A 24479-nucleotide genomic window follows, 5' to 3' on the forward strand; every position below is an offset into this window, starting at 1 on the left:
TTCATGGTCTGAAGGCAGTCTCTGTGCCCCAAGAAGAAAAGATGACAAATGCAAAAGCAACCCTAATCCCTCCTGTCCACCACTAGCAACAATGTCTTATAAGCAATTTAAGATCATGGGAGAGAAGGAAAAGGCCACCTGCCACTGCTGCTTATGAACACAACACATGAAGCTCATGAGAATGAGTCTTCCTCTTTCTCTACTGACACAGAGCTAGCAATATGATGGGGATCTCAAGACAAGTCTCCCAGCTTTGGGCCTGAGGAACCCCTGAAAACAAACAGATGAAGTTGAAATACATCACAGAGAATATGTCCATGTTTGGTTTGGGCACTTAGTGTTATAGGCTAATTCTAGAAGAAGTAAGGAAGTCCAGCCATGAAGGAAGATCTTTTCCAAGATCCAGTCTGGGCCTATGCGCTAAGGTCCTACTCCACAGTCTTTTTTCAATGACTATAACAGTCTTCCACACCTATTCCCCAAATGATCTTCAAAGCTACCACTCCCCAGCCTGCCCCATCCCAGGCAATTGCTCCTCTTTCTTTTCTTGGGATGACCCCTGACTTATATACTGCACCCTTAGGAGTAACTAAGTTATCACATGCTCCACAGAGAAAGGTAAGATTTGATGTCCCCTGGCTCTGGCCTTACTGTCCTATCCCAGGATCCCCACCTTCTACTCCATGATCAACCTAGCTCTCTATTCCCCTTCCAGCCTTATAGACACTTGGCTAAAGAATTCGACCTCCTTTCTATGCTCCAACTCTCTAAATCCCCTTCCTGAAAACACCCCACCTGATCAATTCCCTCATTCGGTTTAGATCTAGACCCTCTCCCCAAAGCAATAAGCATAGCCCCATGGGGCTCCATGCCTATAGCCTGCTAGAGCCTGCCTCCTTTTTATTTTGGAGAAGGTAAGAAGGCAGAGCTGGCCTAGAATGGCTGGTGAAAATGTGCACTCTTCCCCAGGGAAGCAGTAGGGATGCACTCAGGGGAGCTGCCCCTCACTCCCACCCATCTCTACCCTTTGACTCTTTCCTGCTGCTCCCCAGAAATCCGTGTGATGGCGCCCAAAGCTCCTTTACATGCAAGCAAAGCAAGCTCAAGATTAACCATTAGCTTCTCTTTCCTTATGTTTCTATGTAGTAATAAAATGTACTTTATGTACAATTCTCCCCCGCCCCAGCCCACCCCAACCCCACAGAAGGCTTTTCTAACAAAACTGGAAGAAACAGCTCCAGCCACGCACACCTCAGCCCTGGATTCTAATCCTGGGGAGTGGCAAAGTCACCCTGACTTGGTGAAGTCTGTTTCTCCCTTGAAGCTACTGTTTTGTCAACTCAGCAAAAACTCAAATGAGCTAAAACAAAAACCAAACTCATCAGGAAATTCCACATCTGAACCCTACCCAGTGTCTTCTGCATAAAAAGGACACAGGGAAACAACTGGAATCAGTTTAATCCTAAATATTTTAGATCCCAAATCAAAATAAAGACAGAGAGCACTGAAAAATATTAATAATTACTCACCCCAGTCTACCCCTGCTTGAGATGCCCCCTAGAGCATGATCATGGGACATAGGCCCCTCTTCTAAATGGGGCACAGACCTCACCAGCCCTGTGGGATGAAGCAGACTGCCTATAGAGAAAGTGGAATCTCCCAAGGCCTCTCATACCCCCCATCTCTCAAGGAAAGTCACAAGGGAGATATGGCGGCAGGGCTCACCAGCATGTGCTGAGCTGGGCCACAAACAATGATACACACACATGGCCCCACACAAGCCATGAAACCCACTCAGTGTGGTCAGCCAGCAATCAAGAAACAGGATTCACCTTCTCCTTATTGCTCATTTATTCCCCCTCAAACAATTGTAGTCTCAGATCCCCCTAAGTGCTTTCAGCCTCAGGCTCCTCTGAGAATCATTTAATCCTTTCCCTGGTCTGAGAATCACCTAACCCTGAAACAATCAGTTTCCAGTCAAGGTGTGGAATGAATGGATAGGCAAAAGTCTGAGACACAAGAATAGGTTTTTATCTGAGTTGCTTCTTCTGCAAAGCTACCAGACCATAAAAGAGGAAGTCTGGAGGACGTTTGATCACCCACAGAGTGGAGCACAAAAGTCCTAGGAAGCTCAAAAGTGCACATCGCCATTGTTCAAGTGCAGAGTACAAAGGACATTTGGTCCCAAGAAAAGGCTATACCCCCATCGTGCACATGTTCACAACCACGCCCTCACACGCATGCGCACACACCCAGCATGGAAGCCTGTGCCTGTGACATCTTTACCCTCCATCAGAGGGACAAAGGGGACTGTATTCTGCCAATTTCCACCACAGCCTTAAAGGAAGGACTGAAATAGCTCCCAGGGCTGCAGGGAGGCTGCTGGCCTTCAAGGACACCATCACAAGAAGGAAGCCCTCTTGGGAGGAGAAATGAGTGTGAGGCCGTCAAAAGGTTAAGTTGGCTAGGTGTCCTTTCCCTAGCCTTAGGGATGTCCCAGCATAGTTGCCACTCAGTGGCCAGCAAAAAAGCACAGCTCCAACCATTTGGTCTGATGCGCTGAGGTAAGGTGCACTGCCAGAGGAAGAAGAGAAGACAGGAGTCAGCACCTTTGTTAGCCCTGGATATGGCTCACTGGGGGTCCCTGGAGATGGCTCGCTTGGGAAAGCACAGCTGTAATCTGAGGCACCTCAGCCCAGAGATAGGCTCTCAGTCTTGTAGGACACCCTAAAATGGCAAAGCCTTCCACCCCATCTTCTCCTCTTCTGTAAGCTCAGGACCTAGAATTCCAAGCGCAGGGCTCAGAAAGATTGGCCCAATTCACCCTGAAGTCCTTCAGCCCTGGCATCCCACATTCACATTTCAGCCACGATCCACCCTGGTTGGCAAACAACATGCCCAGAGAGGGTTCAAACTGACTTGATATGAGACCCATGTCCATTCCCTGCACGCCCTAGGAGAGGTACTCAGTGAGTCACTTATCGGGCACAGTGGCAGAGGTAGTGCTGCCTCTGAAAAGCAGACAGTCACCCGACCTCCGCTTTTCTGTTTTGCTGGAACTGCCACCTGGTGGTAAAGTGGTCTTGGATGCCAGGAGAAGTGCATTGGCCAGAAGGTCGAAGCTCCACCCCAAGGGTGCAAGGCCCAGTCCAGAGCAGTGGGGCAGTCAACAAGATGAGGGCCAGAGACTGCCCTCTCCCACCTCTGTCACCATGATTCACTGCCCTTAGAAAGGAACCATGGTTATGTGGCATGTAGTCAGACCCCAAAAGTGGAGTCGGTCCCCACTCTCTAGGCAAGAGAAAGGAAGCACCAGGGCTTGTGTGGCAGAGAAGAATCCATTCCCTAAGATGGAAGTTCCCAGCAGGGAGAAGCTCCCTAGCGCTCAGAGCCCCCCTTGCTGAGGTCATGTGGGCTAAACCAGTAGCAACTGCAGTGAGACCAGCAGAAGCCTCTAGAGCTTTGACCTGGCCAACATCCAAGCAGGTAACTGGGGAGAGGTAGATGTCCCCAAACCCACCAAGACAACAGCACCAAGAAGGAAATACTTCAAGGAACCTGACAGCCACCTTTATTCCCAGGTAGTCAGGACACAGGCTCCTGCATAAGAAGAAGGGAAAGAGCAGATGCACCCCTATCCATCTTCAGGACCTTCTGTCCTGCTCTTGGGCAGCACCATTATCTTACTGGAGATGCATCTTTAGTCACTGTAAGATGACTGCACAGAAGCTTCTGGGTGCTAATAGTTTGAACTAGGACAAGATTTTGGCAGAAAAAGGACCAGAGCCCAGGCCCCTACCTATCACCCTTCTACCTTCATCCCTTTGCCTCAGCCAGTTCCACAGAAATAAAACTGAGGGAAGAGAGGGGATCCAGAGTTGCCCCAGAATCTGGAAATCTGAGGCACCCTAGCTTCATGTGATCCCATCCTGTTGGAGCTTGGGTCCACGGAATGCAGGAGGGCCCAGGGCAAAGAAGAGTCTGCAGGCAGCACGTGGAGAGATGGAAAGGAGACGCAGGCGGGCTCCCCACAAGTGGCAATTAATCAATCTGGGGAATTAGCTCCCACAAAAGGAAAGGAGGAATCCAATCAGTGCCTTTGGAGCAGCGCTCCAGAGGGTGCCGAGCCAGAGGCCGGATATAAATAGAGCCGCGGCAGCTTGGTGTTCAGAACAGATGGCTCCGGAACGGGAAGCACTTTGGCCACAGGGCTTCTGGCCCTGGCTGGACCAAAGGGGACTGACGAATCAGCTCGAGTTTGTGCATCAGGACCTATTTCTTGGCCCCACTACTAAGCAGCTTCTACTTCCACAGCATGGGACAAACTGTGGAAGGAAGAAAGATGCCAGTCTGGCCCTTTGCTGGCTACCCTTTCTTCACCCAGGAACCAAGAAATAAAGGCTTGTGTTTAGTTCTGTGGTAACTCATTGCTGAACCCCCAAAGCAGGCAGCTAGGAAGCATTGGAAGACCCATTTCTGCTCTGGACAGGAGAAGGTAGAGTTCAGCTGAGAAGCCATGAATCCTGTTTCAGAAGGAAGAATACCCAGGACGGATATCAGATGCCCAGCTGGCTCTCAGCCAGTCCTACTCACAAACCCCAGCAGTCTGCTGCCCTCTACCTCCTTCCTTCACTGACCACAGAAATAAACAGCACTTTGCTTCAATGTACATATATATACATAGAGAAGCCCACAAACTACATACATATGCATTTGTATCTATATCTATATATATGTAGATTTGGAAGATGGGATGGAAGTCCAGCCCTCTTCCAGGATTTGAGAAACTGAAACACAAGCAGAGAGCAGTAAAAGCCATTGCTTTCCCCTTCTTCACTTCCAAAGATATTTGAAGAGGTGAGAAAAATCAAGCCAGGGAAGAGGGGAGAGGTGGGAAGGAGGCAGATCTCTCCCTGTCCCTGGTTCACTTTCTGATCTCTACCTACAGGTCTGCCCCTGGCCTTCTGTCCTGAAAGTGAGACCGGATGGCCAGGATTCAGAGGTTCCACTCTGGCCAGAGGCAGAATGAACAGAACAAAGGTCAGAGCAGCCCCAGAAACTGCCCGCCTGCTGGCACACCCTCATCCTCCCTTGCCCCTCAGCCCAGCACTGCCACTCAGGGAACACTTAGAGTTGTGTCGTGTCACAGCAGGGTGGCATGGCCAGGGTCATCATGATCCACGCTGTTGAGAATCGCCGTCTGGTCTTCCGGAAGCTGGCGGTGGCACAGGTCTGAGAGGCGGGCAAAAGGGTCAGGCCGAGAGTGTCTCTTCTTCTTTCGGAGGCAGACGGCTTCATCGGGCCACAGAACCTGGGAGTCTGGAAGCTGCTGAGCCTGGGAGGCAGAACCGTCTAGAGAGAAGGGAACAGGTGCACCAAACAAATGGGAAGAAAATAAAGTGGGTGAAAAGGAAGATTGTCACCTCACACACTCACCTTTTTCATCTGCTGGGACATCTATCCTGGCTTTCTAGTATGACAGCGAGAATCGCTGAGTGTAGCAGGGCCTGGAGGTCACTACAGCAGAGATCCCCATGTTGGTTATATGGGTAACCAACCACATACACTTGCTCCCTGCTTGTACTGAGCTGAGAAAGTAGGATAGTAGCATAGGTCTAGTCAATTGGCATTTTTTAATCTTTTATTTAATATTTAGTATATTTGTTTAAATCTGTTATCTAGTAGTTACTAGAAATACTTTTATTTTTATTACAGTAATATCAGTATTTCTTTTTTAGTGCCACTTGGGTACCAAGCATCATTCTAGGTGTTGGGGATCAAGGAATCTAAGAATGGGTTGGGACTCATTTTTTCACCCCTCCCCTGGCCCCCCCAGAAATGATGGACTTTGCCCAAGATTTCAATCCCTGCAATAGAACCAGGCCTGGCGCTTCCAAGACTTCTAGGGCCACTCCTGTGCCTCATGGGCCTTCTGCAGAAAGGGCAGTAAAGCGCTGGGTTTCTAGAAGATTATACTTAAATGTGGGGTGAGGAGGAAGAAACAAACATTACAGACTTAAAAAATACAGAAATGAAATTTTCAGATACCGATAGCAGCACAAAGAAAGCTGAAAACAGGGCCATGTGAGAGCCAATGACTGATGCACACTTCTACTCTTGGAAGGAGTCATGCCTGAGTCTTAAATGGAGCCTTCTGAAGCTCCGAGGGAGAAGTGTTACCAACAGAAGGAAGGGAAAATGTGAAACCCCTGGGTTAAGAGCCAATGTGCCACATTTCAAAGACAGAAGGCTATTGCAGATGAAGCAGAATGAACAGAGGACAGAGACAGGAAAGACAGAGAAGAGTATCGTAATCAGTTTGAAATCTGCTCTGGTTGCAGCAGGAAATTTCTGGAAGGTTTTAATCAGGTGTGTGCTCATGTGTTCATGTGTGTGCATGTGTGTGTGCACACTGCCATGGCTGAAAGAGGATGCTATTACATTTTCTAAAGATCACTTCAGTTTCTGGGTGTAGAATATGTTATAGAAGGAGCGAGGATGGAGCAGGATAACCAGTGAGGCAGTCACTGCAATAATCAGGGTGGGGATGAGAGTAACTCAGAATTTAGTTTTAGCAGTTGAGGTGGATTTAGGATATACTGTAAAAGTTGGGCCCACAGACCTTACCAAGTAGATTGCACAGGACACGTGAGAGCAAGAAAAGCAAGGCTGAAGGAGCCCAAGCAGTGAGGTAGGCAGCAGTGCCATTTGTGAGGTTGGGGGAGAAGTGAAGAGATGCAGATTTGGAGAGGATAATCAATAACTTTATTTTGGACATTTCAAAGGCTTATAAAACATCTAAGCACATGTTCAACAGACAACTGGAAATATGAGACTTGTGCTTATGGAAGAGACTGGGGCTAGAAACATTTGGGAGCCATCAACATATTATGGGGCACAGGACACTGTAACAGAACAAGAGGGAAAAAAACTGATGTGGCTCTTTTTGTTAAAAAAAAAATAGATATGTACGTAGGTGGGTACATGTGACTTCAACTGCAATGAGCTTAAATAGGTTGAACATTCAGCTTTGGGCTCAATTTCTCACCCAAACCCTAAAAAAAAGCTTCTTCCTCTTTTCTGCCTCAGGATTCCCATCTATAAACTAATAGGATAATAGCACCACCCAAAGGCTAACTGAGAGACAAGTGCTCACTGTCTTCCAGAGAGTCCAGGGGCCTCTGCAGGACACTTTCCCAGTCTCCGAAGAAAGTTACTCTCCAGTGGTTATTAAAGATCTGCAAGGAAACTGTGCAGCTGTCTTTTTTTGACAGCCTATCATAAGATTCCTAAAACTATTGGTAAAAAGTACATGATAAATATTAAATAGTTTTCTAAGTGTAAAAAAGGGCTGAATTATTTTTGCACAATCTTAGAAGCCATCTATCACTGGTGGATAAACAGACATATTTCAATGGAAATGTCCTTTATATGAGGTAAGGAGATTTCATTCTATCTCACTGAGAAAAGTTTGGTCATCCAGCAGAGGCTGGGTCCATGCCACAATGTCCCTTAAGCACTGAGTAGGACCCCATAATTCCCATGTCCAACTAAAAGGTCTGAAATAATAGAGAAGAAATATATAAGGAGATAGGGATATTTCCAAAAGGCATATTACAAAAAAGAAAAGAAAATATGCTATTTATAGTATTTATGCTAAAAAAAAAAACATGCTATTTAGGTCATGATCGTGAGTTTGAGCCCCACATCGGGCTCTGTGCTGACAGCTTGGAGCCTGGAGCCTGCTTTGGATTCTGTGTCTCCTTCCTCTGCCCCTCCCCTGCTTGCACTCTGTGTCATTCTCTCTTTCTCTCTCTCTCAAAAATAAACATTGAAAAAAAAAATTTTTAATTCTAGAGAAAACCCAAGGTTGGGACCCTGAGCCAAACAATCCCATAATAAAGGCAGAGAGAACTGGAAAGAGAGGATCCGCCGTTTACCGGATCGTTTCTTTGACTTCGAAGAGCCCTTGGATGACTTTTTGGGCTTCTTTATCCGTTGGTATTTCAGAGCCTCCAGCCTCTCAGGTGCAGCAGCATGCCCAGGTGCAGGTGGATGTGTTCTGGAAGGGACAATTAGAGAGGCACAGGTCAGCTCCCAGAAGAGGAAGCTTTTGAAGAGGGGCTGGAAGAAAACCACATAGCCGACCCACAGGAGGACAGAGTACAGTTCTATGGAGTCCCAGATATCCACAATGTTTCCTTGACATCCATCAGCCTCTTGATTGCTCCTGGAAGGGAGAAAACCCAGTAGAAAGCTCCAGCAGTGGGAGGACTACCTCAGATGGAAACCAGAAGACCTAAGAGAGGGAGAGAGAGGGAGAAAGAAACTTTAATAGTGAGCCCCAGCCCATATCACTCAAACATGGAGGAGGAAGGTCAGAGAAGAAAGCAGCTTCAATGTCCAAAGCTCTCAGAAATCCTCACAACCAAGACCTTTAAGTGAAAAGTAAAAAGGCAGATTAAAGCAGTAGGTGAGTAATCCCACCCCAATTAATTGTCCTCCTCCAAAAAGAGAAGGCCAGGGCTAAATGAGAAACCCAATATCAAGTGAGATGGAGGTACATAAAACCCAGCTTCTTTGGGCTTCTTCCTCTCCATCTATAAAAGGCAGGCAGAGCCCTAGCAGCTAAAAGTAACAGATACTTGCCATCTACCAACATTTCAGCAGGAGTGTCTCCCTGACCCTCTGCAATCTAGGCTCAGATGCCATCAGCCATGTAAGCAAATAAAAGAAGGTAAAAATAGATTATGATGGTTAGTGTCCAAATTCCTTGCCATCAGTAGCAAGTGTCTAGTGAATCTCTACATTTTAAGATTCAGTGGAGAAACCAGGGTTGGGAGAGACACCATGTATATCAGTCTCTCCTTCTCCCCCAGCTGCAGAATGGATGCTGTCATTTGCCTGATGGATCAACTACGAGGTTAGAACGAAGTCCACAATTTGACTGGAGCCTGTGCAGCCCATGTGACAAAGGGAACCAAAGGTAGCTGGGAGGATGGACTTTCTGTGACAATCTGTGCATACTGGAGAGAATTTTTCAAAAGTCATAAAAGCAAATCTAGAAGACTTGTATGTTATAAATGTCATTTCTTCTCAAAGTAAGCCAAACTCGGAGCCTGAGGAATAAAGGGAGAGAGAGAGGAGTCGCTCTTTCTTTCCCGCCGGTGCTGGCTTTAGCACACCATCAGGGAAGTAGGGACATTCTAGGACCATGGTGGACTGAGGTGAATCACACTCTTCCTCAATCCCCACATCTCCTTTTTCCATCTCCGTCACAACTGGTTTTGAGTAAATTCTGATTAAAGGGAGTAGGACAGCCAACCCTGTGAGGGGAAAAGAAGTCCCCAGTGGTGAGCAACAAGCAATTTGAGATCGAACAACAAATGACAGCAGGATGGGAGGTCTGCAGCCCCATCTCCCCAGTATTGGCCACATTTGTGGGGATGAAGGAAGAAAAAACTTACAGACTAATTGTTGATAAGCCTCTGGTCTCTGGGGTTTCCTGAATTAACTGGCAATGAAGAAACCTCCATCTTCTTTGATGGATATCATCAGTCCACAGTCTTTTAGTAAATAAAGTATCAAGACTCTCCTCCAAATTTCAGGTCAGAAACAACTTGTAGATTTCCCCCTGATAGCACAGGGCTAGGGGGCCCCACCTACATGCACACACAGGCAACACATGGTCTCATCTCGTAGAGAAGTCCAACTCACCAATAGAAGTCAGTCTTCCATCCCCAAAGCCCCAACCCACCAATTCCCCATCCCCTCCTCTTTTAAACTCTACCCACAGAGATCCTATATAGCAGGTGCTGCTGCCAGGGAATCTGGAAGGCAGGCAAAGGGTAGAGATGGCCAGGGTATGAGGGAGCATGACTTTGCACTGCTGGTAGAATGTCCTCACCCCCTTCTCATCCTTGACTAGAACTTCTTCAGCTGCCTAAAAGGAAAATCAAAGGTATGAATCCGCCATTCAGTTTACCTCTCCCCTGGTCTTGGCCAGCCTTTTCAGAAAGACCACACAAGGTGAATGATGCATGGTCTGAAGAGGCATATGACAAGCAAGTGGATCCAGAGAGCAGTGTTTAAATGACATAATCCAGGGTGACCTATGAGGGCATAAGAGAAACTGGTTCAGGGTGCCCCCAAAAATTCCTAGGGATTCTCCAAGCCAGGTAAAACATCCAGAGATATATGAAAATTAACATATCATTACTTTTATCATTTCCCTTATATAGCATTTATTTACCACTTACCATGCAAGTACTGATCTATGTTTTTTACAATAGTTCTCTTTAATCCTTGCAACAACCTTAAAAGGTAAATTCTATACTGATCCTATTTTTTCCATAGGGAGAAACTGAATGTGGAGGGTTAAGCAGCTTGTCTGATAATCCAGTTATTATGTGATAGAGCCAAGATTCTTAACATTAGGCTAAACTGCTCTTCTAACTTCTTCCTAAAGAAAACAGGTACAGAATCTATCTAGAAGAAAAACAGTGCTTCCATACCTCACCTGAGAAATCAGTGTGCCCTGCTGTTATAGTCATTGACAATCTCTGTTTCAGTGGCACAGTCAGGGTAAGACAGACCAGGGATTGGAAAAAGCTGACTGATGTTATATCTTCAAGCAAAAATTCCCAAATGGTAATGATCCATTGAGAAGGATAAGCCAAATTTCCCTTGTGAAACAGCCAAGCTCCAGCCCTTCCAGGACACCTGCTATCCACCTGTTTTTGCTTTGGGCTCAGGGCTCAAACACAGAAACATGACAGAAGGCTCCTCAAGGTACCAAGACACTCTATGGATGCAGGAGAAAAAAATAAAATAAAAGCAAGTGTGTCTGGAAGGGGTGGGGTGTAAAATGGATCTTTATTTTAAGCAAATTATACAGAAAAGACACATGGAATGTGGTCCAACAAACTTTACCTGCATCATGTAAAGCCTTTTGGAATCAAACTGCCTCTCTTTTCTAGGAAGGGTGACCTTATCCCCAGTCAAGCTCACAGCAGGAACTATCAGAAAATGACATTTGGGTGATGGTGTCTCTCAAGACAGTGGGAAGCTTGGGTTAAGCAACTTCATCCTATCCCTGGAATAAAGTTGGTACGTGAATTTGAGGTTGACCAGTAGGTTACCCTGTTAGAACAGCATCCAACCCTGGGCTCTCCAAGAAATGGAGGTCACAGTTCTCTTCCCAAACTCAATTCTTCTAAAATCCAGCAAACTCTGGGGCTCTCCTCCTCCCAGGAAGTAAAAATATGAGGCCTAAAAGCCTAAGGGATTTTCTGGATCTTCCTTGTCATATGGGGTTTCCCCTAATCTCCAGTGCTCTGTCCCACTGATGTTTCTCTGCAGTTCAGAACCACCAAAGAATGCCTGGAATTTACTTTCTCACTTTCTCTCTCTCTCTCTCTTTTCATAAAATCCATAAGAAACCCAAATCACAATCATTTAGCCCAGGGGCCTTGGCTGCTTAGCTCTGTGCTTACCCAGAATAGTGAAGAAAAGACACAGTCAAAAAGGTTCAAAAAGCAGGCAAAGCCACAGGACAGAAAAGTTAAAATCCATGGGACATTTCCCACTCTTACTGCACTGAGGGCTGACCATTCCAACACAGTTTGCAGCTGCCTGTCCCAGTCAGCAGAGGCAGTGATTTAAGGAGCGTTTTCATCCTCTTCATGATTGCCTGACAGCAGACTCTGCTTGTCTGACCTTAGACTAGAGCAGAGGCTGAGGAAATCCACTCACATATGAGGCATAGCCAGGAAAAAGGTCACTTCATTCTCCATATACAAAGCAGAAAGCCAGAATTGTGAAGGTCAGCATCCACCCAGCATCCACCCCACTTTCTAGTGGGGTCAGAACTCAGTGTTTGGCCTCAGAACTCAGGAGAGATTTGTTTCCAAATGGGAGCTCCTTCCTGCAGTTCACCAGGAAAAGGGGGCCCATCCATCCTCCCAGACCCACCTGATTAGAGGCCAAAGTCGGCACTAACAGGACAGGGGATTCAAGGGTGGTGTGAGAAGAGGGTTGCTACTGGTATGAGAGAGGGAGCCGAGAGAAGCACCAGCCTCCCAGACGGCCACAGAAGGGGCAGGTCCACGCAATACAACTCCCCGCTCTGAGGTGGGAGTTGGGAAGAGGAGAAAAAGGGGAGAGAGAGAGGAGGAGGAGAGGCGGGAAGACAACTGCAGGTTTGGGGAGAAGGAACAGGAGAGAGACTGAAGGAAACAGGAACAGAGCGAGAACGAACGTAGACAAGACGTGTCACATCTTCTCAAGCAAGACCGAGTGGAGACACATGCAAAGGCGCAGCATGAAGACAGCGTCTGAAGAGGAGCCTGACGCTTCCCAATGGCCCCAGCAGCTACCGCGCCCAGGGAGCTCTCAGCAAGCAGGAGTGAGCGGTGGCTCTTGCTGCCCAGCACCATCAAGGTCTAACTCCGAGGCTGCGGGGAGCACTTTATTCTCCTAGGCTGGGGATACTGGCCAGGCCCCAAGGAACCAAATCTCCCTCGTCGCTGCCCTTGGTTTCTGGGTTTGCCACAGCAGTGAGAGTATGATAGCTCAGCTCTCAGACCTGGTGCAGTGGGGACATTGTGGAGACAGGGATCAACAGCTGGGTGAGGGGAGTGGCAGTAACAATGGGGAATGAGGTCCAGGCATTTTCCAAGAGTGGAGTGAGAACTGGTCTTGGTGCTATCACCTCTCTGGGCGTGACAGAGGGGTCACAACTAGGGTTCAGGGAGAGAGAGTAATGAAGGTGGAGGATGGTCCAGTCACCATCCCCTGGAGCACCCACCCAGTAGGCCACAGGAGGCTCCTCATGAAGGAAGGCTCATAACTACTTCCTGACACCCTCCCTGCTCTCTCCAGTACTAATGGCTGCACTGTGGCACCCAACCAGCAGCAGACGCGATCCCAGGGCCTCTTGGCTGCTACAATGTTATAGCTACAGATCATAAAGAAATGGCACAGCATCCCAGTCCTCCTTATGGGAGGCCACTCTTATGACTGAAGATTTATAGTTCTGAGTTCGGATAATCAGCCTCCCTTGACATCACTAGGTGGGCAAGGGATGCCGATGCTTCTCACCTAGGGAAACCAGGAGGCTCTCCTGACTCCACACTGCTTGTTCCCAGAAGTACAGCCAATGGCGTCCATGGAAAAAAGAAGTATCTTAGTCACCATGAGAGACAGTGAGTCTCAGGTGACCCTAAGCCTCTGTAAGGGACTCAATACCCCTCTAAAATGCCCAAGTTCCTAGATTTCCACCTGGGAGAATGCCAGAAGAGGACCAACCTCAGTGGAGAGCAGAGCGCAGTGCTTTACTGCTCAATTTCTTCCTGCCCAGGGGAAGCCTGTCCTCTCTCCCTGGGAAGATCCTCCCAAGACCCTAGAGCTCTGACCCAAGGAGATCAGGAGTGACTACTACAGGGACCTTGGAAGCTATGTAAGCCTGAGGGCGAGGTCTACATCTCAGTCCTGTAACAACCAAGAATGGGCTATAGAGGGCAAGGAACATGGGAAATGGTGACATTTCCCTGCCCTTGCCCTCACAGGACTACAGGTGACCTGGTCCTAAGGAAGACCCAGCTATTGAGGGAAGGAACTGGGCCACACCCCAACCCTGTGCTCCTTGAGAATATTAGTAAGATCCCAAGAAGACTGTGAGGGACCAGCAACCTGAGGGGAAGATCTGAGTCTCTGCGGGGTCTAGGAAGGAAGGGGGTGGTGCTATGCCTGAGGGCAGAAGGGGGTCTGTTTCTGGATATGAGTGTGGCCCTGACGTTTCCAGAGGTGCAGAGATGCAAAGCAGATTTAGGCATTCTAGGCCCCTTGGGGTACATGCAGGGTCTCAGGGGGCTTCTGTGGGAGGCCCTGGGTGTGTTGGCAGCAGGGATCTGAGTGAGGAAAACTGCAGAGAGGCTCTGGGACAGGCTTGGCATGTGGGGTGGGAATCAGAAGCTGCAGCTAGGCGGTGCCCGAGCGTGGCCTGGTGAGGCTGTTGGAGCAGCATGATGTGGGGAACCCAGAAGCCGTGGGAACAGAGCAGCAGAGGCTGCCGCCCACAGAGGGGGTGAGGGGACATGGTTTGGATTCCCCTGTAAAGGAAGCGATGGCCCTGCCGAAGCCCCGTCCGCCTGTCCACCCCCCCGCCCCACCCCAGCCGCGGAGCTCCCTTACCTATTGAGCTGAGGAGAGGCTTGTCTCGACAACACTGCCCAGATAGCTGAGATCAATCAGAAACAAAGCAGTTATCAACACGGGCCGTGGGGGAACCACCCACGCACACCCAGAGGGGAGGAGGGGAGGAGCACAGGGGCCAGAGAACCACAAGCGAGGCCAGAGAATGGGGTGAGGGGAAGGAGAGGAGAGAGACAGAGAACCAGACGGCACGATGGACGAGGCAGATGGGCGCTGCACAAAGCACAGACAGGGCTGCGGCGCACAGCATCTCCTGCACAGACAGAGGCACGGGGTCCCGTGGGCGCGCCACGCCTGGCGTCCTAGCTAGAGCTCTCCTCCACCTTCTCCACCTGCCAGGAGCAGGGGGGCGTGGGAGGGGAGGCTGTACTTCCAGGTACCAGAGAGGGTGGGAGTGCATGGGGCAGGGGAAGGGCGCTGGGCTCCCTCCTCTCCAACCGCCTCCCATCCTGCCTACCACCAGACCAGCCTCCTCTGGAACACTCTGCTCCCCTGCACAGGCGGCCACATCAAGAAAAGAGACCAAAGGACGGAACCAGAGAGAAAGAGAGAGTGGGAGGGAGGGCAGGAGGGACCGGGGGCACTACAGAGATGTGGTAAGCCCTTTGGAGCAAGTCGGGCCAACCCAAAGAAGATGGAGAAGGAAGAAAGACAGACAGAAAACCAGACTTGAGGAGGAAGGAAGGGGGAGGGGGAGGAGGAGGAGGAAGAGGAGGGCCAGGGAAGAAAGATGAGAGAAAGAGAGGCACAGACGGGCATCCAGGCTGACTCTGGTACCTGGAATACCAGCTGCTACAGTTTAGTGTGTGCCCTCTCAGGCAGGCTGGTCGCAGGAGCTTGTCTGTTTGTCTGTCTGTCTGCCGCTTCCTGTGAGGCACACAGGTTGGGGTAGGGTATGTGGCTCCAGGCACACAGCTCACAGGCCTGAGATTTTGCTCCCAGCCTCCAGGAGTGCCCCCTGGAGAGTCTGTGGGAGGGGCCCGGCGCTCTCTAGGCTGCTATGGGCAGGAGATTGGGAAGAGGAGACCACAGGCCTGGTGGTCCAGGGAAATGAGGCTTCCGGGTCCTGCTTAGCAGGGAGGACAGCCCAGGGAAGGGAAGGAGGCTGGATACAAGGTCTCTGGGTAAACCCTGGAACCACCCCCAAAGCCAGGATCACGGGGATATGGAGAGCTCTCCACTCTAAGAGTAACTGAGGTGACCCCTCACTCGGACACACCACACCCTCCTCTCCTTGCCCACGTGTGTCCATTCCGCATCACCCTGGGGGCCTCCTGAGATCTCTGGGCTGGGTAGAGGAGATCCCTCATGCTCCTGGCAGGGTACCTGGGCAGGTAAGCCCCACCTTCAACCCCATGACCACACCCTGTCGATGCCAAGACCAGAACTCTCCCGAAGGGATGCTGCACCATGTCCAGACAAGCCCTGTCATTTGGGTTGATGGAAGGGGTGGAGGGCAGGTAAGGAATGGGGGGTGGAAGATGACCAGGTGGAGGTGGGCAGGAGAAACCAGCTCACACTCACCCTGAAGTAGGTAATGGCGGTGGGGGGGGCTCTGGTCTGAGCAGCTCCTCCCCCATCTTTCGAGGGGAAGGCGTCTGTCCAAACACATCCAGGTTGTCCGCAGGCCCTGCAGGGCCTGGCGGAGGGGAGGGGTAGCCTGTGGCCAGAGTGGTGAAGCCCATGGTGGGCCGGTAGCTGGGGCTCCCGCTGCGGCTGCTCTGGGAAGGGGAGCCGGTGGATGGCGTGGACTTGCGAGAGAAGCTGACAGCGGCCGGTGGCTGCAGGGTGATCTCCGACATTTCTGCCTGCTGCAGGAGGCCCGGGCGGGGCCGGGCCCGGGCGGCAAGCTCAGGGGAGCCGGTGCGGGAGCTCAGGGGACTTTGGGTCAGAGGCGAGAGCCGGGAGGGCTGTAGCACCACTTGATGTAAACTGGGCTCGGCGCGCCTGGCCTGCCGGGGGCTGGGCCGGGGCCGGGGCTGGGGCTCGTACCACCGGGTGTCCAGGCCAAATGTGCTGGGGCCGCTGTGCCCCCCCGGCTCAGCCGGCTCGGGGTAAGGCAACACGGGTATGCCCATACCTTGGCTGGTATGTCTTAGCTGCCCTTGGCTCACCAGAGGTTGCATAGGTCTGTCCTGCCACTTAGCGGAGGCCGGTGCTGGGACGGGGCCTCTGCCCGGCGACTTGCCTGCCCAGCCCTTGGGCGCCTCCAGAGACAGGATGCCCGGGTAGGCCGCGGGCACCTGCAGGGAGGTGGGGGGCAGTCCTCGAGGGAGGCAAGCCTTGGGCTGCAGACTCTCGGCTACGTCACAGGGGTGCAGCTGGTGGGGAAACATCATGGCCGGGGTTTCCAGTCCCCCAAAGGGGAATTCTGGCCGACCCCAGGGCTCAGGGGAGCGCCCTCCTGTGGGTGTCTGAGTCAAGGGCAGCGTGCTGTTGGAAGCGTTCTCTCCGTTTTCCTCAGGAATGGTGGGGTGGCCAAAAGGCCCCTCAGTATGCAGGGGTGGGGAGGACATGACAGAGCTCAAGGGGCTGCCCACTTCTGGCATGTAGAAGGGCGGTGGCTCCACCTCCCCAGGGCTGCTGCTGCTGAGATACCCATAATACTGGCCATGGTGGAAGGGCCGGGGAGCGGGAGGTCTGGCTTGGCCTGTGGCCTGGAGCCGACCTTCCAGGCCGCCGGGGCCCTCCAGCCCACGGGGCTGGAACCGAGGGCTGTATGCTGGTGGTGGCAGGTAGGACTCCTGGCTGGATGACAGAGGGGTCAGCTGGGACTTCAAGGCAGCCACAGATGTGGGCACCAGTGGGTCCTCGTTTTCCTCATCTGACTGGCGGAACTCAGGGTACATGTCCGTCTCCTCAGCAAAGGGAAAGCCCTCGATGCGCCTGCTCTTCATTGAAGGCTCCATCTCAGAGGGATCCATCACAAAGCGGCCATCAGGGCCTCTGCTGATGAGCTCAATGGGTGTCGTGGCCTCAGCCTCAGCCTCAGCCTTGGCCACGCTGTACTTCTTGCTGCTGATGGCCCTCTTGGTCTTCTTGTACAATGACAGCTCTTTCTCCCGGGTGGGACTCAGCATCCTCTTGGCTGCTGGCTGGCCTTGGTCATCAGAGGACTCCGATGGGGCCCGGAGAGTGCGGATGCTCTCAGGGCTCACCTTGCCAGATGACAGGCTGTGGGGGTGATTGAAGGAGCCGGAGTGTGAGGCAGGGCACACCTGCTCCTGCACTTCTTTTTCTTCTCTTAACAAACAACCACAAACACCTAAGATAATACTAAGGAAAAGGGGTGCAGATGGGCTGCATATTTTGGCATGAAATACCTTGGCCAACTCTCCACTAAATGTGTGCTGGCCATTTTTTGAATGAACACCCACATTTCTACTTTTATTCTGCCCTGCCCTTATTGTCTGCCACACTCTGTCTAGTCACCTTCATTTCCAGGGTGTTCAAGCAATGCAAGCCCATCTTAATATTAACTTAAGCAAAACACACTATGAACGCAAATCTATTAGGATGAAAAAAAATAACAAACACGTTCCAAAGCTAAGGAGATTATCTGCTAATTTGGACTGTCCACTCTACTGCTCCCTCTGTTAATGTGGACAACTTAAAATTACCGTGCAGATCAGTTAACAGCAAACAATTCGGAAACACTTGTCTTGGGGCTGAGTGAGACAAACCACCTGCCTGTCTCCACCCTCAACCCTCTGCCCATACGTCACAACAGCAGGGGCACTTACGGAGACTCCAAGCTCTTTCTGCAGTGAGTGATGGAGAGTGGAGGATCTGGAAGGAAAAAGAAGGGGAAGAGACCCTACTGAGGCCAGGGATACAAAATTTATCTCAGGTGTCCTCAGGGGCTGGAGCAAAGCCACATAGGACAGCAAGCCCTTCCAATGTTAGGCATCTTTGGGTCCAGTCCAGAGTCCTGTGCCCACCACTACACCTGCCTTCTCTCTCATTCTGGCCCCAGCACACCCTCCCCAGCATCCTTCTTCCTTACTCCCTCTTCCAGATCAAGTCCTGCTGGTAGTTCTACCCATAAGATTCCAATTTCCCTTTTTTTCGAGGGAGACCATGCTAAAAGTGGACCTTCTGTCCCAATGGGGAGCATTTGAAACTGAGCCAGGTAGAGCAGGGTGGTGGGGGCAAACACCCACCTTTTTTGCGCTTGAGCTTACGCTTGCGCTGCTTGTTGACAAAGCAGGCGGCCAGGGTGCTGAACAGGATGGCAGCTGCCAAGAAGCAGATGGTAGCTACGATTCCAGCCAACACAGGCCGAGCTAGCCCGTCATCGGTCAGGTCCGGCTGTGGGAAGATGTCTGCAGGGAGGGGCGAGGAACACACATGACTCCCTACCTCCCTCCCATAACAGCCCCCACCTACACTGACAACTACCTCCCAAGTATTTTTCCCTACCTCTGTAGAACAGACAATGTTAAAGCTCAGGCTCCATGTTCAACTCTAGCACTTGAAGAGGTTTGTATAGATGGGGAAGAGACAGAAAAGACTAGTTTATGGGAGTCAAGTGATAGCTACAGAGCTTGTAAAGAAGAAATCACATCTATACCTTACCCCATAAGGGTAATAATTTCAATAATAATCTATAGTTGGCTACTGCTGTTTGCAAAGGGCTCTCACGCATATTACCTGATACCCTCAAATGAGACAGAGCACATGCTATTGCTCTCATTTTCTAAGGTAAAGAAACTGTCATGGCAGAGTTTGTGCAAGTTGCTTACATAGATACTACAGATCAGTGCCCAAACCACAACACTGCTACTCTGACCTCCTGTTGGTATTTTCTGCCTTCTGCTATGTCATCTTAACAAAATGAGAGTGTAGATGTGAAGGTACCTTGAGGGAAAAATGCTATAGCAGGGAGAAGAGGTTGTGACCACAGAATTCAGATCTGTCTATTTCTAAGTCATTATAGCACAACTAAGCAACTTCTACAGGGAAGGTTAGCACGTACTGATCATCTCAAGTTCAGAATACTGGAGCTAGCACAGACATTCAACACAGGTCCCACTTCATTTTACAGGTAAAGAAGTGAGTTTCACTTTGTGCCCAAATCCACACAGCTTGTTAGTGGAGCCAGGACTACACCCCATCTACTGTACCCTACTTCAAAGTCAGTTATAACAGTAAGTGCCACTTTTTAGGTTCTGTGCAGTCTGATATATTTGGCTGGAACCCATTGTTATGGTGATATAACGATGGATGAAAATAACCCAAATCACACTGATGAGTTGAGTTGGCAAATGAATGCTACAGCTTTTGGGAATGGGAGGCTTAAAGATGGGGGGAGGGGGGCTGAGGTTGCTGCACCTTCATTCACTCATGAGGAATCTTCCCTGTACACAGAATAGTTCACTGATGAAAACCTTCACATCTTCTATCCTGCAAACTCTGTTCCCTGTTCCTCTGAGTCTCTTCTCTAGAGGGAAGCCACGACAGAGGTATGTGTCCATAGCAGGACTTTTGTATGAAAGAAGAAAAAGAAAGAAAGAAAGAAAGAAAGAAAGAAAGAAAGAAAGAAAGAAAGAAAGAAAGAAAGAAAGAAAGAAAGAAAGAAAGAAAGAGGGAGGGAGGGAGGGAGGGAGGGAGGGAGGGAGGGAGGGAGGGAGGAAGAAAGAAAGAAAGAAAGAAAGAAAGAAAGAAAGAAAGAAAGAAAGAAAGAAAGGTCCATGGTGCCTAGAATGATGCAGAAGTCACACCCCACTGCCCCAGGGCTCTGGTGCCTCTTCAGTCTTTCCTTCTCCTCCCCCAAGTCTGCCTGCTCTGGTGCTTCTATAGCTCTGTGAGTACTACTGCATGAGCTTCTTGGCCAAGCTCTGAGCCAACTGGTCCCAGAGGTCTTTGTGTGAGCAGTGCCCATGGAAATGGTGCCATTGCTTGATCACTAAGCAAAAGCCTCTTCCCAGACCTAGGGAGCCACTTCACTGGGCAAGGGAGGGGTTCTTCTGTGTTCAGGCAGGAACTGTAGCGGAGAAAGATGTGTATAAATGGGACTAGGGCCAAGACAAAGAAAGATAAATGGGGAAAATGCTAGGGAGTTGGCTGTATTTAGCCTGAAAAAAATCTAGGGAGACGAAGGGGTAGAGGGAAACAACACCAAACAGTAATTTTCCAAATAAAACCACCATAATTATAAAGCAGTCTTATAATAGGCACTCAATAAATATGTGCTGACCTGTTGTCTCTCCAGTTCACTGCCCCAGCCCATTATAGAGGACAACACTGGAGGAAACAGGGATTTTATAGCAAAAGAACTTAAGTCAAGTTATTTTTGACAACTATAATGAGATTAGCGACATTTCTTTCTGCAGCTATCTTTTAGAAAGTGTCATAAATGCAGCTCTTTAGTTGGAGAAATACTGTCCATCATGGATGCAGAAGAATGGGTTGGAGGGCCTTAAGAAACACTACAACTCAAGCTTCAACCAGAGCTCTCCGTTGTTTCCAATTCAGCCTTCTTTCCTCATTTTAGCTATCTCACTGGGGGATTCCCACGTGGCTTTTACCCCCCACAGTTGTAAGAGAACCCCCCAGCCCAAGTACCTGTGCTGGAGACACCGGCAATGTTGCTGGGCTCACTGATCAGATCCTGCATGACGGCCAGAACCCGGAACTCGTACCAGGTGTCCTACAGTCCCAGGGATAATAGCCTGTCAGCCCAGAAATCTGAGACAGCCACTGACCCACCACTACACCCACCCTGCAATGACCTTTCATGGAATGGGGTACCCAAAGCAGTGGCATACTGCAAGTGTTGAACAACCAGCTCTCAGGTTAAAAGAAAAAAGTCCTGATTTGAAAAACGCACTTGCCAATTTCCATGATAAAAATACTCCTACCATGGCAGATTTCAATCTACAAAAGTGAGGGCACTGAAAGCAGAGTTGGAAAGAGATGCTCACACAGGCTCTCAGGAGCCCCAATGCTATCATTAAATGAGTGTCCAGGGAAGGAAGACAGAAAGATAGATGAGGCTATCTATATCCATGTAATAATAAGCTGTTTCCTCTCTCCAGCTAGAGTGACATCAAAGTTTAAAGCAGGGGGTCAGCTGGAATATATATATATATATATATTTGTATGTATGTATGTATATTCCTCTAAGGACTCTAAATTGTTAAAGCAGGGGTCCTTCCCTGGGCAAAGCTAGAAGACAATCCTTCTGGGAAATCCTTCACCCAGCCCAAGTTAGACCCCTAGCAGGGAGATGAGGTCACTGTCTATTTACACAATCTGGGCTCCTAACCTGCTCTGCCTGGCTCCAGCTTATGTCTGTATGTGGAAAAAGCCCTCAAGGCAATAAAAGTCACCACTGCCAAACACTGGTCCTGAGTCTGTAGGACCCCAGTTGCCATGATCTACGGATCCCAGACCTCGGTAGCAGATCTGAGAATAAAGGAATCACGGTGTGGGGCAGCACATGGCTCAGCCTTGTACACCTTGTACACCTTGTACACCTGACTTGTACACCTCACTCAAAGCGTTCAGTGACTCCAGAGAGTCATGACACTTCCAGAATTTGGGAACAGCAGCAAGGAAAGGCTGGACACCTCACCTGTGACAGATCCTTGGCAAAGAAGTCTCCATCAGTGCCCGGGATGGCACCATCTAACGTCTCCCAGTGTTCCCCGACACGAAATTCCATGATGTAGCGGTCAATGGGAAAGCTGTGATTGGCAGGGGGTAACCAAGACAGGAGCACACCCTGCTGGGTCCGATTGGCTGTGAGGCACCTCGGTGGGGTAACCAGCACCAGGGGTTCTGGAGTTGTGATAGGGAATGCTGTGGCACAGAGGGGAGAGAGGGAAGGTATGTGGCGATGCCGAGATCATTGTACCCTCACCTCTCTAAAGTGCCTTCTGGCTCAGCATGTGTCTCTAGGGCACTGTGGCCCCAAGGCAATGGTCACTTTGCCATGCAGGAGTCATTTCAGGGACAAGAGTGTCACACAAAAGAGCCCTCCTCACCCAAGGGAAGTGGCCCACAGCCACAAGAACCTACTTTCTCAGCACTTCTAAAAACATAGATGAGGGAATGAAGTGTCTCAAATGGAAAAAAAAAAAAAAAAAGAAAAAACAGAAATCACCGGGGCGGGGTGGGGCGGGGGGGGGGGGTCGTGTAGAGAGTTAGGAGATGGGAGAATTAAATGTAATCTTTTAAATAAGATAGTATCTTTAAAAAGATACTACAAAATGTATTTTATGTTCTCTTCCAAGGAGCTAGAATTGTCTTCTCATAGCACATTGTCTACTCTCAATTGCCTTCTTGGCACAGGTGGGGAATAAAAAGGCCAAGGAGGAAAGCTCCAGAGCAGGGGTAAGCATCCCATCACTGCTGCACCCCCTAGTGGCAGTAAAGGATCCAGGAACAGGCTGGAGGGGTGCCACCTGTTGACGGCCACTCTCCAGGTGGAATGCAGTAAGCCACTGGGTCCAGGAAGGAAGAGTCAGCATGACTAAGATTTGACAGGGAGAACTGGCCACACACCAGCCACCAAATGAGGCCAAGGGCCAGAGGAAAGAATAGGCAAGGGTGCAGAAGGAGGAAGAAGGATTCCTAGCCTGCCCTGTGAAGCCACAGGAAGATGCAAACATGTGGATTACCAAGGAAGGATAAATGTTGAAAGGAACCTGGCCCAAAGTGCTCTGATGTGGGTCAAGGCACTATGGTCCAGGCAAAACTCAAAGAATGGGATGAGAAGTCCTTCTTGGGAGATCAAATGACATGATTACCTGAAGCATGTAGCAAGGTGCCTGGCACATAGTAAGAAGTAAATGTTATCTGCTAGGATCATCACCATTACCGTCTTTACCCAGATCCTCCAGGAAATATCCTCAAGACATCCCAGCCCGGGGTCCTCACCTAAAGTGTTCACAGTGACCACCTCACTGAAGGCGCTCGTTCCCAGCTTGTTCTGGGCCAGGACGCTGAACTGGTATGCTGTCTCAGGCTCCAGGGCATCCACTAGCAACCAGCTGGGTCCCGGTGGCACTGGCAAAGATAGCCAGTCATGGGGCCCAAACTGTGCCCGCTTCATCCTGGCCAAAAGAAAGAGAGAGGATCGGGGACAAGGAGGTGGGGTGGGTTACACTGGAGACACGAGAATGCATGCAAGGTCCTCAAGGAGGTGGCACTGGGCAGACCTGGCCTTCCCTGGCTTTAGGATAGAAAGAGGAAATGACCAAGGTGGGATGACCTTCCCAACTCTGGCTGTGCCAGTCTTTAACACCGGTCGCCAGCCACCAGTGGCATCACCTCTACTAAAAGGAACCCTTAGATATAAGTGAGGCTTACAATACTGGTCAAACTACCAATTGCACTAGGGGGCGGGGGATCTTTATCCTGGTCACAGCCCTAAGAGTACATCTGCCTTGGGAGAGTAAGGACAGTAGGAACAAGGCAGGTACCATCGTGGGGAAGTGAGGATGAGCAATTCAGCAATGGCAGGACTAGGGAAGAAATCCAGGTGACCTCAGCTGCCCACCCTCCCAGGGACAGTGAAAAGTAGGGAGTAAAGTAACCCAGAGGGCTCATCAGTCCAACAAGGTTTGAGTCACCTGAAGAAGCCTAGGGTATAAGACAAAAATGAGCAGGGATTTCCCCACAGTGAGGACCAGGATCCTTAAGGCTTTAACAGTTAGAACTCATAATCAAGGGCAAGGTCACACTGTGCATGGAGGACCCTGGAACTAGGGGTGAAGGTTAGCGTTTGTTCTACACCTCCCACCTAACTCTCCATCCCTGCTATTTCCAGGTGCAGTGCCCTGGGATCACCATGGGGAGGAGACATCATCCTATGGGACTGAGACCCTGGGCAGCTTTCTTCCTGCAGCCCTGAGCTACAACTTAGTGGATGCCCGCTCACGGGGTTCCCTCTAGGTTTAAATGCTCACTACCATGAATGCTTAGGAGTTTGAGCTGAGGCAGCAAAAAGCACAGCAAAAAGAGGCCAGTGCCAAATGTCTGAGTCAATACGTGGAGAGTCAGAGGCAATCAGAACAACAGGAGGGAAGAAGACCTCCCCAAACTTTGCAACTACCCTTCCCACCCGCCCCCACCCCACCGCCCCGGGCACCAAAGCAAGTGAGCAAAGTGTGATAAAGCGGTGCAGATGAGCAGCAGCATGGAGCAGGACCGCAAGCAGTGAGGGAAACCCCAATCTACACCCAGACCTGCCACTTGGACATCCCCAAAGATGGCTTGGCCTTGCCAAAGGCCCTTCCCTGGACACACAGCTGCCC

The 24479-nt window shown here is 50.1% G+C and overlaps 1 protein-coding gene across 1 annotated transcript in view; it reads right to left on the bottom strand.

Annotated features, from left to right (window-relative positions):
• Positions 1–5143: 5143 nt before the first annotated feature.
• IGSF9B (immunoglobulin superfamily member 9B) overlaps positions 5144–24479 on the bottom strand; it is a 46878-nt gene continuing 27542 nt past the window's right edge. The window contains exons 13-20 of the mRNA XM_042958851.1: positions 23101–23276; positions 21794–22020; positions 20782–20866; positions 18378–18539; positions 17958–18003; positions 15739–17388; positions 7941–8062; positions 5144–5352 (exon numbers count right to left, since the gene is read on the bottom strand). Coding sequence (XP_042814785.1) covers positions 5144–5352; positions 7941–8062; positions 15739–17388; positions 17958–18003; positions 18378–18539; positions 20782–20866; positions 21794–22020; positions 23101–23276 — 2677 coding nt within the window. The remainder of the gene's footprint in view (positions 5353–7940; positions 8063–15738; positions 17389–17957; positions 18004–18377; positions 18540–20781; positions 20867–21793; positions 22021–23100; positions 23277–24479) is intronic.

The sequence above is a fragment of the Panthera tigris genome, chromosome D1 (genome assembly GCF_018350195.1).
Source record: "Panthera tigris isolate Pti1 chromosome D1, P.tigris_Pti1_mat1.1, whole genome shotgun sequence".
NCBI classification, from domain to species: Eukaryota; Metazoa; Chordata; class Mammalia; order Carnivora; family Felidae; genus Panthera; species Panthera tigris.